This window comes from Accipiter gentilis, chromosome 26 (genome assembly GCF_929443795.1).
Source record: "Accipiter gentilis chromosome 26, bAccGen1.1, whole genome shotgun sequence".
Taxonomy (NCBI): domain Eukaryota; kingdom Metazoa; phylum Chordata; class Aves; order Accipitriformes; family Accipitridae; genus Astur; species Astur gentilis.
Window position 1 is genome coordinate 17,318,051 of NC_064905.1, and position 19,048 is coordinate 17,337,098.

General features: G+C 40.8%; 1 protein-coding gene across 7 annotated transcripts in view; it reads right to left on the reverse strand.

The window, feature by feature from the left end:
- CNOT6 (CCR4-NOT transcription complex subunit 6) overlaps positions 1-18,748 on the reverse strand; it is a 33,861-nt gene extending 15,113 nt beyond the window's left edge. The window contains exons 1-6 of one of the 7 annotated variants that reach the window (XM_049829321.1): positions 18,565-18,748; positions 16,341-16,715; positions 12,021-12,102; positions 10,273-10,371; positions 3,273-3,386; positions 569-755 (exon numbers count right to left, since the gene is read on the reverse strand). In XM_049829321.1, the coding sequence (XP_049685278.1) occupies positions 569-755; positions 3,273-3,384 (299 nt within the window). In that variant the 5' untranslated portion in view covers positions 3,385-3,386; positions 10,273-10,371; positions 12,021-12,102; positions 16,341-16,715; positions 18,565-18,748. Of the gene's footprint in view, positions 1-568; positions 756-3,272; positions 3,387-4,785; positions 4,809-5,477; positions 5,501-10,272; positions 10,372-12,020; positions 12,103-16,340; positions 16,716-18,564 lie in introns of those variants that run through there. The other 6 variants (XM_049829324.1, XM_049829323.1, XM_049829322.1 and 3 more) reach the window with 6 other exon arrangements.
- Positions 18,749-19,048: the final 300 nt, after the last annotated feature.

Here is a 19,048-nt window from a genome sequence, read left to right on the forward strand (position 1 = left end):
CAGTCTGCACAGGAATGCAGTTACATGATAGCAAAGGTGGGAAGGAGATGATATTAGACAAGTTGCAGTTGTTATAAAATAAACAGAATAAGAACTATTGTTAAGAATAATTACTAAAGATGAGTAAAGAGAAAAAACCTGTAGTTAGCATGATTATGAATGTTTAATCTGACCTTTTTCCTACTTTACTATGAGTTCAAAGCAATTTTTTTTGTGCATCAGTATTTCTTAGAGAAAAACGCCATATAAAGATTTGTAAAAGAGTCTGGAAAGAGATGCATGAGAGGAAACCTGACTTGGATAAAATGGGTGATTGCCATCAAACTAAGCACTTCTGAAGCTCACTCCGTACTGTCATACATCGGAACAGGAGATCACAGAAAAGCCAGCATTGCTACAGCTGCACAGACCATACCAAGTATTCAGGGAGACAGATTAAAAGAAGTGAGGAAGGGGGGAATTTATTCATGCTTTTCATTTACTAGAATGTAAAAATTATACTGAAATTTAAACTGGTGCTACAAAGATAATAAAAGAACAATTTTAACTCCTGTTAAAATTTACATACCTGAGTGACACCATGTTTCCGAGCTCTGCTGGTAAACTGCGAATTTTATTAGAGGACAGGTCCAGATATACCAGATTGTGAAGCTTGGCAATGTCTGAAGGAATACGGGATAAGGAATTGTCACTGAGATGCAAAGCTGTCAAATGGGTCAGAGTCCACAATGACGAACTTAAGCTTCTCACTTTCCCTGTAGAAGGAAGGTACAAAAGAAAATAGAACATTTAAAATATATAGGTTTAGCAATAATCACACATTTTCTAAGTACGTATGGGGCAGGGAGTGGAGGGGCTTGAGGGGGAGTTTTGTTTGGGTTGTGGTTTTTATCATTATTATTATTATTTCATTCAATGAAAATTCCATTAATCACCGATTCCATAGACCAAAAAAATTCAATTCAGCAATACATAAGAGAATATAAGGCGTTGCCAGGGATGCTTAGATTGTTTTTTTCCAATCCATACTTAAGGTTTAAACATCTGTCTTTCTCAAGTTCCATACAAAACAAGACTTATTTACAAACTGGCCATGAATTCAATAATTAACAGAGGTGTAAGAAAACAGATTTTTTTCAGTAATAGTTTATGTTTGAGATTAAAAATGCTTCTTCATTTTGCCCCTTATTCCTGCACAACATCTTTCAAACCAAAAATCTTTACTCTATGGCATTAATCCAGCCAAGAACAGATAGAAGCACTATATTTAGGGTGACTAAGATGCTTAGTTGAGAACATGGATTTCCATCTGGCATTCAACTAAAAGCTGCACAAACTACTGCCAGATATTTTAAAAAACGGTATGATTTTTGTATAAACTGAGGGGTGGAAACATGGATTTGTGTGACAGAATCAAGGTTTTTACACTGCTACATGCAAGGAATGCGAGATATCATCAGAAGGTCTCAAAACATTTCTTCTCTCCAAGATTTTTTTTTTTCCCCCAGTATTGGATTCGTTTTCATTTACAGAAGTCATCTTGCTGTACCAAAAGCATTAGAAGGAGTACCAACGCCAGTTTGTCCAAGGCAAAAACAGTTACTCACAACAGCCTTTAAAATCCCCACCATGACTCACCAGTATTAAGAACAGTCTGGTTAATATTATACCAACATACATGCTTTATAATTAATTTCCTTAAATGATTTTCTTCAAAGTAAAAGAAGTCATATTTAGTGCCTGGGGAAAGCTACACTGATACACTGGGACTCAGCTCCTGGTAACAAAAGGTTTAATATAGGTATCATTTCCAGTGAGCTATAAGAAAGTGAGTGGCATTAAAAAGCCTGCAGTGACAAAGCTCAGTGATTTAAATGAGAGCAGTTAAAACATTTGTGGCTTTCTGTATTAGATGACCAAGTATTTTGCAAGGAAATGGCAGTGTGAACATTAATAAAACAAAAACATTGTCACATTTTATTTTGCAAGGCAAACGCATACAGTTCTTAAAGGATTCATGCTACTGTAGTGCTCATTAAGATATCTTTTGAAAGGTTTTAAATACAAATCAGCTGTTCTTTGCATTGTTTAAATCGAATTAACACCTCTTCCCCCCCACCAATGCAAACAGGTGACTGTGATCAGAGAAACCCTTGTAGCTGAAAGGATTTCCAATCAACATCACTGATCCATCCTCTTCACTACCTGCACCTCTCTTGGCTAGCATCAGTCTATAGCGAAATTACCAGGCATGAAAGGAAACAGGCATCACTTAATGCATTTCCTATGCAGAGGCAGTAGATATCCCAGTGGATATCCAAGCCTAATGCCGATATATAATGCTGATTCCTGAAGCAGCAATTAACTAGGTTTCTGCACCTGTAACCTTCAAGTAAAGAGTGCTATTCACATGTTAAGGCACATGGCACTCGAAGCAAGACACAGATTCAATGATCTGACTGAAAAGACTCTTCACAATTCAAAGAACTCTATTTGTATTCGTCCTTCCATCAATTTCTCTACTGGACAGTCTTTTAGAAATACCACATGGCAATTTTTGCAGTCTCTTAAAGAACCTGCATATTTAAGCAAAATTTCAGCCTAAATTTACATCACAAAATAATTTTTATATTCTTGAAATATTTGCTTGAATTTCCTTGTAAACACACTTTATGTAGCAAAATCGGAATTTACTCTACAAATCAAGAGAGACTGGTGTCCCACACAGCTTGGAATTCATGTTTATGAATTCTGAGTGTTATCTTATTTTCAAGAAAAGACTCAAAAGTCAAACAGTAGCTCAAAGCTAGCACAGTTCTTGGAGGTTTCTTTAATCTTTTTTTATCCTTTTTTTGTTAAATCTCAGGAACAGAGCAAAGATTTACAACTGCTTTTAAAATGAAAACTATGCCTATGTTATGAACCCCAACTTCACCCTCTTCTCTTTAACAAATTAGATCTTAAAGCCACTCTCTCACCTACCCCCATCTTCTTAAAACACAAAGAGCTCACATCCATATCCTCATCTTCCCAACTCTCCTACACATTAGGATTGCCCACCTGCCTCAACTTACCTACAGCTCCCTATGTTATCCCAACCCAACCTCTTCCCTCAACACACCCAGACCTTGGCAGCTGCTATGTTGGTATGCTGGCTCACTTCAGGGTAGGTAACTCCACTCCAGACTTCTTGTCCAAGCCTGTACGTACTACGTAGGATACTCTTAACTTGCAGTGAGTTCATAACTCAGGACCATTCCTCAGTCTCTTACCACTTATTTCCAACTCTGCCCAGTGTGATTTCTTTCCGTTGGCTGCTTCCTCTGAGGACATAATTGTGTACATCCTCCGTGGATCAGGTGGATCGTACTTTTCCTTGGGCATTCCTGTTGAGACAAAAAGACAAATAATTAATTAAGATACTACATAATGAGACTTCTTTAAAAGGTAATTTCCATTTCAGTTAAATTTTATATCGGACATTCACTCCAAATGCTTTTCAAAACTTCAGATAAAGATAACCCATGTCCATTTACAAACTTCACTAAGTGGGAAAGACTGCTGTAAAACAGAAGAACACAGATTCCTGATGCTCCTAGAATGGCAGACAACAGCCTAATCCCCCACGCAATTATTTAACAAAATCTGTAAAGCAACATAAACATTGTGTCCTGCCACCTTTCATGGGTATGTCACTGTGTCCTTCAAAATCAATCCATCCTACTGCAGCCTCTTGGTTCTTCAACAATGAAACTTCAAGAAGTGATGATCACCACCACTGGATTCTCCCTCGTACAAACTATGCAGAAAACATTTGCTAATAACCTCAACTATCTATCAGTTCCGGGTTTACTGCAATTCTCAACTTTTCACACAATTCAGCATCCAAGAAAAGAATTAACGTTTCAAAAAGAACCTCAATTCTTTAAGTCTGCAAAGTGATAGCTTTTGATTCAACCCTTATCTTACTCTCTTCAACCTGAAAATATTCTACCTGAGGTAGACATTTCTATCACTTTCTTCAGCCACGTGTTTAACACTGAAATTTAACTCCATTTCTCTCACTCTCTTTTACATTATTCCTGGTAACTTTACAAAAAACATTTTTTAATTTCTTATCTCTTTTTACCACACCAAACCATGGACCGTGAGAGAAGTAGCAAAAATATGTCTCTAAAAAAACCCCCTCCTTCCAGCTTTCCTGTCCATTAACATACTTGCACAGTTTCACTGCAAAGACGGGGAGGGGAAAGGCATTCCTGGCTCCTTAATAAAGCACTGTGCCATACCCCTCCCTGCACCATGAGCTAGCTCTCCTCTGTCCCAGGAGAAATACAGCTGGGTTTTAGGCAGTTTAAGAGGAAAACCAGCTTACACAGATGTTAAATAAATAAATAAATAAATAAAAAAAAATATAATATTAATTTACAAATTAGTTCCGTGTTTTCAAGTTTCATAGGACTTCCAATATAAATTGAATTTATCAGAAGTGAGAGTCATGCCTTTGCATTGCCCTACATATATCTAAGAGCTTTTATAGCAAAGATTTCACTATCTTAAGCTGCCACATCCAAATACATACAGAAAGGCACAAGCAACAAGCTATAAGATTATTTATATGAAATAGAGAAATTAAACAATACTGGCTCAAATCACATTTACAATCACATTACAAGCAATATTATGCAATTGTTAAGCAAAATACATTACAGAAATATTATAGTACCACCCAAAACCACTCAATAAAGAAGCAGCTATACTGGTCAAAATCATGAGCACACCTACCTATCAGATCTTTTAAGGCTTTCTAATTTTTTCATATCCCTGGACAAAGTGAATGTATCAGAAAAGTGTTGTATAGAGAATAAACAAGGAATAACTGTTAGTAAATTAAGACTATCAACCTTGTCATCTGTTTATTGAATTTACTGCAAAATGTTTACTCCGCATGTTAAAAAAAACAACAGAACACCCCACCCCCAAAACCTTTCTGTTAATTATGCATCTTAATTAAAATAAAGCTTTTAAGCACCACATGCTTACTTTAATACAACAGCTCTTTTACTAATTCACACTCCTTCCCTTTCCCACCCCCACTACTGGTCAAAAACAGATTTCTGCAGTGAAAAGAAATTCCCCTTTAAAAAGTGAATTGTGGGTAAAAGGATGAGATTATAAATAGCAGCTGGGTGGAGCTTCTTAAAGAATGAAGACACTTGAGTACCCAGGGTACTAGAATCACCAAGTGTAACACTTTCTTCTTCAAACTAAGCTAATTAAAGGAGATAAGACTGGATTATAACCACCGGAAAGGTAAAAACGTAACTTCTCCCTGGCAATAACTATGCAACTAATGCAATAACATATGGCAAAGTAATGTATTGAGCATCTCTTCTGAAATTGCTATATGTAATTATATATAACTGACAAAGACCAATACCACATAGGAATGCTCCGGTTTGTCAGGAAACATTTACCTTCCTCGGTCATTTGATGCTTTCTCTTCCTGCAGCTCCCCAAATTAATAAGTATGTTCCAATTTTTTAAGAAATGAATCAGGTATACTAGAGACAGAAATCTCATTCAGTACAGAAACACGAACGTTCCCCAGAGCACACTCAATCACATGCACTAATTAACAGCCTTGCTGGTACCAGCAGCATCTCGCTCCTCGCTACCAGAAGAGGATGACATACTTTTCCAGTGGGTTTTGTTAATGTGCACTAAAACAATTAGAGATTTAAGAATTTGAGGTGTTAACACTGGATCCTGGTGACCCCATGCTCCCGGCCCATCCATGGTACTTACTCTCCCTCTCATTAAAGTTCCTGCTCTTGATGGTTTTCCCTTTCTTACTGCTGCATTTCACAGTGGACAATTCCCTGCTTTGTAGGATTACCAGGAGCAAAAAAAGCAGCAAATGCTCGAGAGCCTCCTGGCTGAAGGAGCTGCTGCTGACGGACAGCAACACTGGCATCAGCCACACCAGAACACCAAGGATACTGTCACACCAAGTGTTAGCGCATCTTCATTCATCACGTAGAGCTCGAGATTTCTCAGGATCTGACAGCAAGGCTACATTTGGGTCATATTTCACAGGACATAAAACACAAGCGCAATACCTCGAATTGCATTTCAAAACTTCACAGCACAGAGTAGTTCAAGAAAATCAGTCTCTTTTACAAATCACTGTCTCTCCTCCTTTCTCCACCTCCCCAAATCCAAATTTAGAGCCTGCTGAGCTGCTGCAGTTAAACGTAAAAGCTGAGGTAAACATCAGATTAAGTGGTACAGTTTTGTCAGACTAAAGCAATTTTTAGTAAGACCCATAAAATGCTGTCAAGCAACCTTGGAGGCTTGCAGCTTTAAACTATCATGATGATCATTTTCAAGATCTTACACCACCTGCAATTTTCAGTTGCACCAACACAGATGGTGGGAAGCACCGCTGAACATCAGGCTGTTATCACGTAGAGCAAGTTAGTTCACAAAGGAGAAAATCTTCATGAACAAAGATATGACATGGATGCCCAGAACACACCCCAGACTATACAAATTTAATGAGGAGGACATTTAAATATGTTTGAATGCAAATTAAATTGTTTACTATCTTGTACCATGTTATTAAAGCTGTTATTGAATTAGTTGTAAAAACAGAAGGGCTTGAGAGATCAAGAGGAGTGTGGCTGCCCATTCCCACCCTGGGTCACTCAGTCCCAATGCAGAATTAACACCCCTTACCCCAAAGAAACCGAGCTAAACAAGGCCGATGAGGTCAACAGTGCAAAGGGTCTGACATAGGGAATCGGGTCTCGAGCCTTCAGCGCAGACACAGTTTTAAGCCCTTGTTTGCCCAGAGGGTACCAAGAGAAAGGCGGTAGGACAGGGTAAGGGAGAGCAGGGGCAAAGACCCTTCAGGGAAAGGTGCAGGGCAAGGATGTTGAGGATCAGGAAGAGAAGAAGAAAAAATCTGAAGGTTGTAAAGTCAAGGGGGGGCAACCTGTTAGAAGAAAAGCTGGCAAAGCTGGCTAACACAGCAGGTGGATGATGGAGCAGTGGGTCCAGCTTCCCTCGAGAACAGACCTTTAGAGATAAAGCCAAACGTTCACAGGTTGAGGTGCACCTGCACCGATTGCCGGCTGTCTCTCCAGATTAAAGCAATGAGTGCACTCAGGCGATGAGCAGCCAGGCTAGGTCTTGTTTCAGAGAACTGTTCTGGACAAGTCGGGGTGTGATTACCAGCAGCCATGCGAGTGGGTGTCCTGCACTGGGGACCAGCCGCAGCACCAGTGCTGTTCAGGGTACGGTGTCAGGAGGAGCTGGTGGCCTCGAAAAGAAGGAGATGCCTGAAAGCTAAGCTGTTTTAGCTATACTGCTAGCTGTAGAAGAATGAAAAGAGTTCAGACCGTTGCCCGACAAGACTTTTGAAATGGTAAGTCTCCTAGGCTATAGGTGTGTGTAAGGTGGAAGCTGGACTACGACGTAGTTAATGCTCTAGGTGACTATATAAACTACTCGTCAATAATGCCTCTAAAATGGAGAAAAGGTAATCTGGGGAAACTGCTTTGAGTGACAAGGCAGGAAAGATGGTGACTTTTTTTCCTGTCCTTCCCTTCTGCCATTTTCATAAAATTGGAAGATGGTAGGGAGAAGGATTTAATCAAAATAGGTAGGTGAGCAGGGTTTTTTTGAGAGTAAGTAGTAAGTTGTTTTTGAAAAAAAAAAAAAAAAAAAAAAGGAAAATACTACAGCAGCTCTTTACTTCTTGAAAAGCTTTCTCTAATACCTCAGATAAACCAACTCTATCTCAAATCTAAATGCATTAGACAACTCCTGTAGGCCAAGCACCATCAACTCTTTATAGTATTAGCTTTACTGTAAGTGTAGATACCAAGTTTGCCCCAAAAACTTTCCTAGAAACATCAGCTTCTTCCATATCAAAATTTAAATTAGGCAAAGAAAATGTGAATTCTAAAACTTTGTACAAAACAAGAAACAAGTGAGAGCAGCATGGGTTCAGACACAACTTTATCTGATCTAATCAACTATTCTGAAATAACTATTTCAATACTTACTAAGCAGCATCTACAAATCCCATTCACAAATATGTGAGTACCTTTAGAAATACCTCAAGATCACTATGCTGAAGCATTGCAACTCTGCTTCTGAAACGTCTTGACACATGCCGATGACTTCTTTTGACTTGCCCCCACCCACCCTGCTGGTTACTTGATATTACTTATCACTAAAACTGATGTAAATCAGGAGATAGCCAGGAGAGGGAAGTAAACAAAGTAGCACCACACCTGATCAAGTGCAGAATTACTCCAAGTTCTTGCTACTTTAATTAAAAAGCAGTGAATAAACTATACAAATCTAGATCTAATAGAGTTAGAAGTAACAAGATAATTGAAGTATATTTTCCACTTATTGATGCAGTACAGTATTATTTGCCAAATAAATTACTTTTGCACTGCTGAAAAGTAGGATAGAAAGCACTCTACAGTACTTCTTATTAATTATAAACCATTAAGCTGCTCAAAGATTTCGTAAGAAAATGATAGCACCTATGACAGGCTTGTGGGGTTTTTTGGTGGTTTCTTTTCTTTTCTTTTCTTTCACCAAACCCTAATACTGGAAACTCATCCCAGACCATTCATTTGTAACCTTGTGCCTTTAACCTCTTTTCCATGCAATCCAAAGTTGCATTTAAAAATGGGTTCCAGTGACTTTCCCCACAAATATAAGTGTTTCTTAAATTGACTGATATGTCTTGAATTCAAAGTTAATTTAGGATCCTCCCGACCCCCCTCACACCAGCCACTTGCACTGTGGTTTTACAACACATGAAGCAGAACTAAGCTGGTCCTGCTGCAGTTCCTTCCTCCCCAGGACTGTGTATTTCCACTTCACTCTTGCATCAGCAGTGACTTTTGTCTGATAACAAAAGGAGCTGGTGAAAAGAATTAAACTTGCAAAAGCTAAAAGGGAAAAAGAAAAAAAAATTGAGGGAGCCTAGTTTCCAGTATTATTATTCCTGTATAGCAGTAATGTATGTGTGGATTTGCAGCACAACTGTTTAAGGGACTGAAATCAGGACAACATAATTGTCCTTCTGGCCACACCTACCCCAAATCTCTTCTTGCACAGCAGGAAGCAAAAATCTTGCTTCCAACTACCCTCATCCATGTATTAGTTAAATAGTAACACTGAACAAAGTCTGAAATCCTAACTGAAGTCAAAGTACGCTGCTTTTTAGGTGACTTAAAGCTGTAGCAGTTCTAGCAATGTATAGGCTGATCAGAAATGTTAGCCTGTATTCAAACGGTTAATCTCTGCTGTTGAGCTTTATTAGAATGAACAGAAATTACTGCCTTAAACTCCAAACAGTGACCCTCTTCAAAGGGAGCAGAAGTACATCTAAAAGATAACTACTATACTTTGGAAAAAATTCTTTAAGGTCATTTCATAGTATTGTACTTCAGTTTTTACCATAAAACTTAAGATTTGGTCATTCCCACTCAAAGACCCTCTACGAGTGCTTTTCTAAAATGAATCAAGCTTACTGGTTTCACCTTCCTGGCAATGGTGGCACTTTACTCAGCAAGTTACACATTTCTATGGGAACTTAATTCCATTTCAGCATAAAGTCCACGCAAATGAAGCAACAACCCTGCAAAAACAGACACTGTCCCTGGCTGGGATGACAAGGTGCGACATCTGTCATCTCCCCACAGAAAAGCAAAAGAAGCTTGAACAGCCTTATGATAAAGGTTGGTCCCTACAGAATGTACGCACTTGTATTGATGAGTTGAGTCAATGGCTGTATTTAGCCTCCATCTATACCAAGCATGGGCAACAAGCTAGATAGTGATCTTAACAGTGAAAAATGATGCAAAAAATATTCAAAGGCAAGATATCCCAATGAGGAAAGGAAGCAAGCAAGTACCCAGCACATCCCAGCTAAACCTCAAGTGTCATGTGAATTTAATGTACTTCCGCTAAACCCTTATTTAAAATTAGTTGGGACCACCCTGCCCCCCCAGACACATAAAACTTAAACTAGAGAATTAAATGTTTTTTCATGTACGCCTGATACTGTTCCTACAAAGCCTTTTAAATTTCATGTCAATCCTATTTCTATCAGTGTCTTGCTCAGAATACACTAAATTGAAACTTTGTTTTTTAATAAAATAAATCTTAACATACACCTGGAGTTCTGAATTTCCCAACTACTAGCAGGTATACACCATATAAGGGAAGAACACTCGCATTCTGCTATGAAATATAGCTTCTGGTTCTATTTTGCTACAATGCACAACTGTGCAAGTAGATAAACCAAAGTTCAGAAATGCAGGTGTAAGCCACCACCTAAAAGAAGAAAAAAAAATTAAGTAAAGCTTCCTCCGATTAGAAGAATCCATACTAAAGCACATTAGAACTAAAATTACAATTATTTTGATGCTGAATAAACAGAAATTTTACAACTTGCCTATCTATTGAAACACAATGTTACATTTAACTTTGTAGGAGTGAACAAGGTTGCTCTATTGAAATATGCACAACTAAAACATCAGTGTTGCAAGAAAACACAGATTTATTTTTTTTTCCCCTACTAGTATGCTACTTCTAGGTAAATATCAAGTCCGTTGTGTAAACACCTATTATTTGTTGACAACTGCAAACACTCTTGGCATTTTATTTAGAAAAGGCTGTTCAAGGCTTTTTGGGTTTTGGGTTTTTTTTGTTTTGGTTTTTTTTTTTTTTTACAGTAAGTATATAGTATTGTAAAAATAAGACTAGGAAAAATCCAATTGGGAAATCAGCTAAAGGGTAACACCTGAATTTTTCAGAATACATGCTGTGAATTAAAAACTTCCTTTTACCTCCTGTGGGGAGGGATAGTATGTAACAGCTGTGTGCACAGGCAGAACTGGAGCAGCACAAGAATGACTCCTGAAACACTCCTCGCCCCCAAGAGACTCAACTATAATGTGTGGGAAAGTGTCAAGATCCCTTTAACCCAATTTATGGCTTAATGTTGGAATAACCTAAATTAAAAAAAATAAAAATGCTGTTGAGTCAACACATAGGCAGTTGATTCATTCCAAGTGCTTTTTCACTTGGTACGATCATATTTTAGTGGCTGTTAGCATATTAAGATTTAATGGCTTCATCAGGGAAGTAATGCTTCTTCATCATATTTTGAGGACTTCTAAAACTAGAATTTTACATGACTGCCAATACAAAACCACAAGTTACCCTTCCTCTTTTTCAGACTTAGATAATGCAGTAGGATGTGAACATGCATTGCAACTATGTAATAATAAATGCAAGATACTGATTAAGTCAATACACGTTAGTTCATGTGAGTATATCTGAAATATAACTAATCAGATGAGTTATTTGATTTTGCATATATAAGTTCTACTACAGAAAACTCAGAAGTTGACAAATGCTTTAATAGTCTTTCAAAAAATCTATAAAGCTGTAAAAGTTCTGCAAAACCCTTAATCTAGCTGAAGCTGACTAAAATGAGACATAACCCTCCTGAAACTTAAGAAAAGCAAAGCATCCAGGTTTGGATCAACCAGGCCATAAATGTCAAAGGATATATTTGCTGGTTTCAAATCAGGAAGACTTGATTAGACTATAGAGCTATATAGCACTGACTAGATCAGGCTTTCAATTTTGTTAAGTCCAAAAATCAGTCAATTTGTATTTTTAAGACAATTGTATCATTAAGTTTTGACCTGCAGGTATTTCAAACTTAATCAAGGTTTCTTTGTCCTTCTTCACTATTTGTTTATAGAAATGCAAACTGGCTGGTTATAAGGTGTGTGGCAGGGGTAGGGAGGTTGCCATTTTCCAAATCTCTACTTCTCCTTCTGCCCAACCTGCCACCCCTCCACTCCACTTGCAATCACAATTTCCTATCAGATGAGCAACCTGCAGCCCGGTATTTTAGTGGTGTACATGTAACCCCCTAAACCTTGGAAGGTGTGAAAAAACTTATTTACCATAGTTTCACTAGTGCAAAGAAGCAATTTTCACTTCCATGTTCAGTTGCTATGAAGACCAGTTTGGGTTTGAAAGATAACTCTAAAATGGTCAGAAAATAAAAGGCAGAATTCAGCACAGAGGTCCTTGACTGCTCCATCTTCTAGACAGACCTGCAAGATAGATCTATTTTATCTGACTCATGATAAAGAATTCAAATTCCCACCCCTTACCCTGCACAACATCTAATGAGCAGAAATACTATGTCCAAATGTTCTCAGTGTAGCATAGACATAGTGCAGATGATTAGAATAGTTCTTAATTATCAGCAATTGTATGTAATTATGCCTATAGTGAAAGGCTGCTGTATACAAAACAAACATTAACACAAAACCAAATTGCAAAGCAAAGGCTGACCTTTAACTGGTATCCCTAGAAACACTTTGGCTAGTTACCGAGTACTATACACATTCAGATTTTTGCATTTTCTATTTTAGTGTATTCTGAAATGCCAATACATTAAAAGATCAGTCAGGTTCACTAATTACTTCAAGAATTTACTTGCATTACATAGTTATATACTGTATGAGTAAGATAGAACCTAAAAGATCAACTTTAACAGGAAGAGTTCTGTTGTAAAACATTTAGCTTCAAGTTTTAAAAATGCAGATAGGCAGTAAGACCGAGGCTTAAAAGCTTCACCTACAAACATCTTAAGAAAGCTAATGACAATGGTCTTACACTCCAAAACGTTAATACATTACCAACTCTCACTCCATCGGTTGTGTCCAATTTAGTTATGATTCTTTGTGATACATGGAACATTAATTCTTGTTTAGCGTAACTACTGCACATTTTCTTATCTTGATCCAACTCAGTAAGCTATTCTAAATATTGGCATGTATACCACAACATTCCTTACCACATTTTCCTTTATGCGTCTGCAGAACACTTACCACATTTCTGTTGTTTTGTGGGTGAAAACATGAAGTCACTGCACAAAACGTTATTCTCTTTCTTAGCCTTGCAACAGAACTTAGGAGTAAGAGATAACCTAGCTATTTTAAATGAAGTTTGGACACGAACTCATTTTCAGCATTCCTGCTATAGATCTGAAGAAGTGCTTGACAAAAGATGCCAGCATCTAAATCCAAAAATCTCTGCCTTCCTAAAAAACCAATTTCTAGATATTTAAATGCTTGTTAATATTAGAGTTGCTAAACTAACTGAAGTTCAGGATATTATAGAACTCGTTCACACAGTTCGTGCTCTACCCATCTAGCCACATCCTGATAGAAGCAACCAGACTATTCATAGATTGTTTTTACTTCAAATTAAACCAACAAGCCCGAGAATGTTGTTCCACAACGATGCTCTTGCACAGCAAAGCCACCTCGAGATTTCTTTCCTGTCCGCATGTTCTACTTCATCACCTCCCTCTGTTGTGTTGATGCAGCTGTTTATGAGACAATGCTGAAAACCAACAATGATACCCAGCTAAGTGGGGTTTATTGTTGGTGGCTTTAAAAGCAAACAAAAAAAAAAAAAAACAAAAAAATTACCACTTGAGCCACATCACTGGTTGGTTTTCAGCATTACTCCAGCGACAGTTGTACTGACGTAGATTATGTGCAGTTAATGAGCAACCAAAGGAGCAGCTTTCCAAGTTCTGCCACTGGAGAAAAGTCCTGACACACTACACCAGAAGAAACCACAGGGTGATCCCACTGCTCCCCGCGCAGAAAGCATCTATGCCATGACTGACAATTACTGTACAAGCAGTCCTCAAATCTCCAGAGGTGGATCTGTCATGATGTTCCTCAGCAAAGCAAGGATTCCTTCCTAGTTTTAATTATTCTTCACACAGATAACTTGTTCCTAAAAACTCTTGTTCTGAAAGTACTCTACTTAACAGATGAATTGTGATTAAGGCAGCACTTAAACTCCTCTATCTCAATCCACAGGACCTTTGCTTTGCCAGGCAAAGCTCTTCTGTTGGGTGGACAACTGTTAAAACGTCTTTGAAAGAGAATTAAGAAGTGTTAATGCTCAGAGTTTGGCACAAAACATCTTAATACTTTTTATTATTTAGCCATTACAATGTTGTCTACTTGTTCTGACAGGTGATACATATCAGATGGTGCACGCTCCTAGCTGTGTTTTGGTTTAGTTTTAAGTCTTCCTGTCTTTGTAGGTGTCAGTTCAATGTGGTTTGAAATGATCTGTCTCTGAAGCGAAGCTAGCGCTTAAAGTTGTTTTTTTTTCTCCCTGATCCCTGACTCTGCAAACTGATCTATGCAGAGAAATACTTCTGAGGAGCACCATTTAAGTCAGATCAACTTGCAGGATCCACACCTCACTCATCAATATACTCCAAAATAGCTCGGGCAGTAAAGCTGCAGAGATTATTTGTAATATGCGGTATACTAAATTATGGTATATTCATGGTCTCATACCTATGGCAAGATGCTGTACCCTAATGACATGAGCTATCGCTCACGTTGCTTCAGCATGTTCTAGAAATGCCCAGTCTTCAGGCTGAAACTGCTGCCTTGCTAAGGAACAGGGGAAGCTCAAAGAGCTGAAGAAGGCCTTGGAGATGCTGGTATTGTAAAATGGTATAGAAACTTTAGGACAGTCTTAAGGGAGGAAGCTGCTTCACTTGCAGAATAAAGGTTGCATATCAGGAACGTGAACTAAGACACACAGGAGAGCCATCAAAATATCCAGGCTGAGATCACACCTAGATGGCAGCCTGCATGACATACCTAACGGATTTCCCAGTCTAAAAAAAAAATTAATAATAATAAAAAAATCAACCTCTTCCTGCAGAGCTCCATTACAGCATACATCAGAATACTAAGAGCAAGTATTTTAGTTCTAAAGTAAACAACTATGTATGTATTTTCTGCTCCTTGATTCCTTCACTTAAAAAAAGCCCTCTGAGGCATTAACAAAAGGATTCATGTTGCAGTCTTACAAAAGAAAAAACTGAGTTGTTGCCAGTTTTTTTAAATAAGCACCATCTTGGAAGTGTAATTAGTAGCTCAAAAGTACACATTAAGCATTTAAACAGCTTTTTCTATGGGACCTGCCTAAGCATTTGTAAACTCTTCAAGACTTCAACTGCAGTAATCGCTCAATGTAGAAATTATGAGCGCAGGTCCCCAAGCTTATGCCAAGCTTTCCTGTTAAGTGGAATTCTACAACCCGATTTCAATGTAGGAAGATAATTTATGTCACTTAATACAATGCTAATAATCTTGCAGGATATTGTACAATAATCACACTTCCAAGTGTGAAGCACCAACACTGAAAAAGGAATACAAAACAGATGAAACCCTGCAGTGACTCAGTTTGAGCAATTTATGTGTAAAGCTTGCAAAATTACACCATGAAGAAGACTTAATTTAGACTGGATTCTGTAATGTCAGTAAAGTATTTTGCCACCAAAAGTAGTGTAAAATCTCAATATACAGATTAAAAAAACCCAGATACATTGTAGGCAACAGGGCAAGGGTCAACCTCTGTCTCGTGCGACTAGGACTAAAATCTAGAGGTAGGGTCTGTTGAGATTATTCTTGCGGGGGTTTAAGGTCAGTGGTAGTTTTTTCAAGCTCATCATATACAATTGTAACCTTTGAATACTATATATTTTTCCTAGCAAAAAAACCCTATGGAAATAAGTGACAATTCTTGTATATTCTTTCAATTCTGAAGACTAAAAGGCATCTTCATTCATAAAGATACCATCTGTGTATAATCTTCTCTTAATACAGTGCCATTTGGGCCAGGGAAGTAATGGTACAGACTGCACATATACACGTGTGAAGACAAAATTACATGACAAAACCAGAAAATAATTTAAAACCCAACAGTCTGTTAACAAACAGAACCAGGGCCTCTGCAGCAGGGACTGCCTGTTGTAGCAGGTGCTGCACAACTGGAAGGAGGAATTCTGGTTCACCACCCGGCCTCCAAGGCACAGTGGTAATCCAAATAAGATGACACACTGCACTACAAACAAAAATACTTAGCTTTTTGGTGATAGATTAACAGGACCATTTTTATTTACACTGCCATGCTTTTAAAAACAGATGCTTTTGTTCATCTGTTGGGAAAGACTTTTCAGTTTGCCCAATCTTGGGAGCATTCGACCCCATTTTAAAGACAGCGGTTTCCATCATGAACACTGCACTTGCTTAGAAGAATGCCTTCCTAGTATCAGGTACAGCCTGATCTTAATGATTTTTCCCTTGAAATGTACCACGCTCATTCAATTTGTGACCCTTCGTAACACGTTTTCAAGTCTTCATATATAAAACGTCAAAAGTATTTACCTGCCCATGCAGTATTACAGTCTCATCTATCTTTATATTTCAGTTCTTCCTCTAAAATTCAAGCAAACAGCCTGAACACATCAAGACTGTATTCAGAGTTCAACTTCAAAATGCAAACAGAAAAGAGATGCATGGTAGTATCCTTTTTATAAATGGACTGCTCCAAGCGATTCAGGTGAAAAGTGAACAAAGAGTTAATCCAAACGCGAAGGGCTCCATTTCAGTAATAGCATGAATAAACCCCCACAGAAGGCTTCATTGCTAGCAGCAAACTCCACAGAGTCCAGATGAACCAGCAGGAAGAACAGAGGGTGGATAATCCTGTAAAATTACCCCAGTGGAAATGTTGATAAATTCCCAATTACGAGACCTGCTCTAGAATGAAAAAAAAAATGCGAGATACAATACAATTACCAGTCAACACTTGCATATCTTTGTATTTAAGCCAGACAAATACCACAGGTATTTCTTAATCCCTTGAATTTTGAATTAGTTACCCATTATGGCGAAATCTAGATTAAGCCCCAGAAATGAAACGAAAAACCAGAAGATCTGCAGCTCCAGTTACAAAGCAAACACCCGCCTGTGAAGTTATTTTCAGTAACACAATTTTCTGTGCTATTGTGGAAATAGAGATATCTGTGTTTAAAACAAAACACACCAAAACCTCCGTTTTCCTGTATTTGTTCTGAATGTATTTCTTGTATCACACAAAGCGAAGCAGGCTTCATATGAGTTTTTAAATGTTTGTGGAAAAACTGCTGATAAGGTACATGCTCACGACACGTATGTACCTCAAGACAGAGACAGGTGCATAGACACGTACTCTCCTAAAGCCTTGTCTGATCCCGGGCTTAAAATTCTCCATAAAATTCTAAATGAGAAAAGCAAGAGGGCAGATCATGGAGCCCAGGAGCAAGTACCCCGCTCCTCCAGGCCTGGAGGCTGCCCAGGATGCAGGAGTTCTGCACCAGGTCAGGTGTTCAGTCCCTGCACACCTGTCCCAGAGCCCAACAAACGCAGTAACCACCCCCAATTAGCCCAATTAAGCAGCCACAGCCGTTCAAACGTCCGAACACGCCGGTTTCTCCGACACCCCCCCCCCCTCTTCGCCCCAATTCCCCTCTGTTTATCCCTGCATGCGTCTGTCCCGCGGCCTCACGTGCCGGCGCGCGGCCCGCCTCCCGCGCTCCCCCATTGGTCCCCGGGGCTGGCAATCACGCCCCGCTCCCTGCCTCGCCGTTTCCCTCCGCCGGAACGAGCGAGGGCCGCTCCGGGCCCCGGCGCCAGCCAAGGCCTCGGCTCCCGCCGCTGCCGGCGGAGGCGGGCGGTTGTCGGCGGGGCGGGAGGCCCTGCCGGCGGCTCCTTCCGGAGCAGGAGAGGAGCTCCGCTGACAGGCAGCGGCTGCCGGTCCTCCGGTGTGCTCTCGGGGAGGCAAATCGGCCTCCGGGGAGGGGGAGAGACGCGGGGAAGCCGTGCGCCGAGGGTGGACGGGCAATTACCAGATTGATGTCATTTCCCTCTGCCTTTGTTTAATTATTTTAAACTCAATTGCACAGTGAGGGGGGGGGTAGGTAATAAAAACCAAAACAACAAAACCCCAGCAACAACAACAGGAAAAAAAACCAACAAAAAAACACAACCAAAAAAACTTCAGGCTTCCAGATGCCATTATACTAATTTCTCTTAATTGCCTTCCCGATGCAAATAAACCCGGGCTCCCTGCGAGGCGCCGCCCGGCCCGGCTCCCTCCCTCACGCCGGGTCGGTGTTTACCGGCCTGTGGCCGGGCAAGTTCCCCCGCCGCTCCCCGCTCCGGTCACCAGACGTTTTCTCAACCGCTTCCCCGGGGCGAAGACCCTTCCCCGGGCCGAGAACCCTGCCCCGGCCGTCCCCACAGCGACAACCGCCCGGGGCCCAGCGCTTCCTCCAGCGCCGCCCCCCCCCCCCCTTCCTCCTCCTCCTCACGCCCAGAGCGGGGCCTCGCCCCCCCTCCATGACACCCCCAAACCACACAACGCGGGGAGAACCACCCCCCCCGCCGCCAAACTCTGAGGAAGGCTCCCCCCACCCCTCCCCGCCATAATAACGCCGCTCCCTTCCCTCACAGCAGTCCCCCCCCCCCCCCCCCAACAAGTACTGCCCCCCCACCACCCCCCCCGAGCGAGAGCCCCCCCTCCAGGCGAGGCACCGCCGACGCCCCCCTCGGCGGGGGCCGCCCCTACCTGTGGCTGCAGCATCCCCGTCCCCCCGCCGCCCTCGCTCCGCCGCCTGCCTGGCTCTTTGTTTCCTGCCGCGGGCCGGACGGGAGAGCGGCTCCCCCCCGCCTCCTCCTCACAGTCATTGAAAGCAAACAAGCATCATGGCGGCGCTGGCGGCGGCGGCGGCTGCGGGCGGGCCGGCCCTCCTCCTCCTCCTCCTCCTCCTCCTCCTCCTCCTCCTCCTCCTTCTCCCTCCTCCGCCCCGCCTGCCCTAGGCCGACCGAACTCCGCGCAGGCTCCGCGGTCGCGGAGGGGAACGCGGGGCTGGAGTGTGTGTGGGGGGAGGGGGGAGAGGTCGGCGGCACCCGCGGGTTGTGTGAGGGGAGCTGAGGAAGGGGGGGCGTGGGGGTGGTAAAAGGTGGGGGGAAGGCGTTCTGGAGGGGTGTTTTGGGGTAATTCTGTGGGATTCGGGGGGTGTGTGTGTGGAAAAGTGGGTGAAAGTAACGTG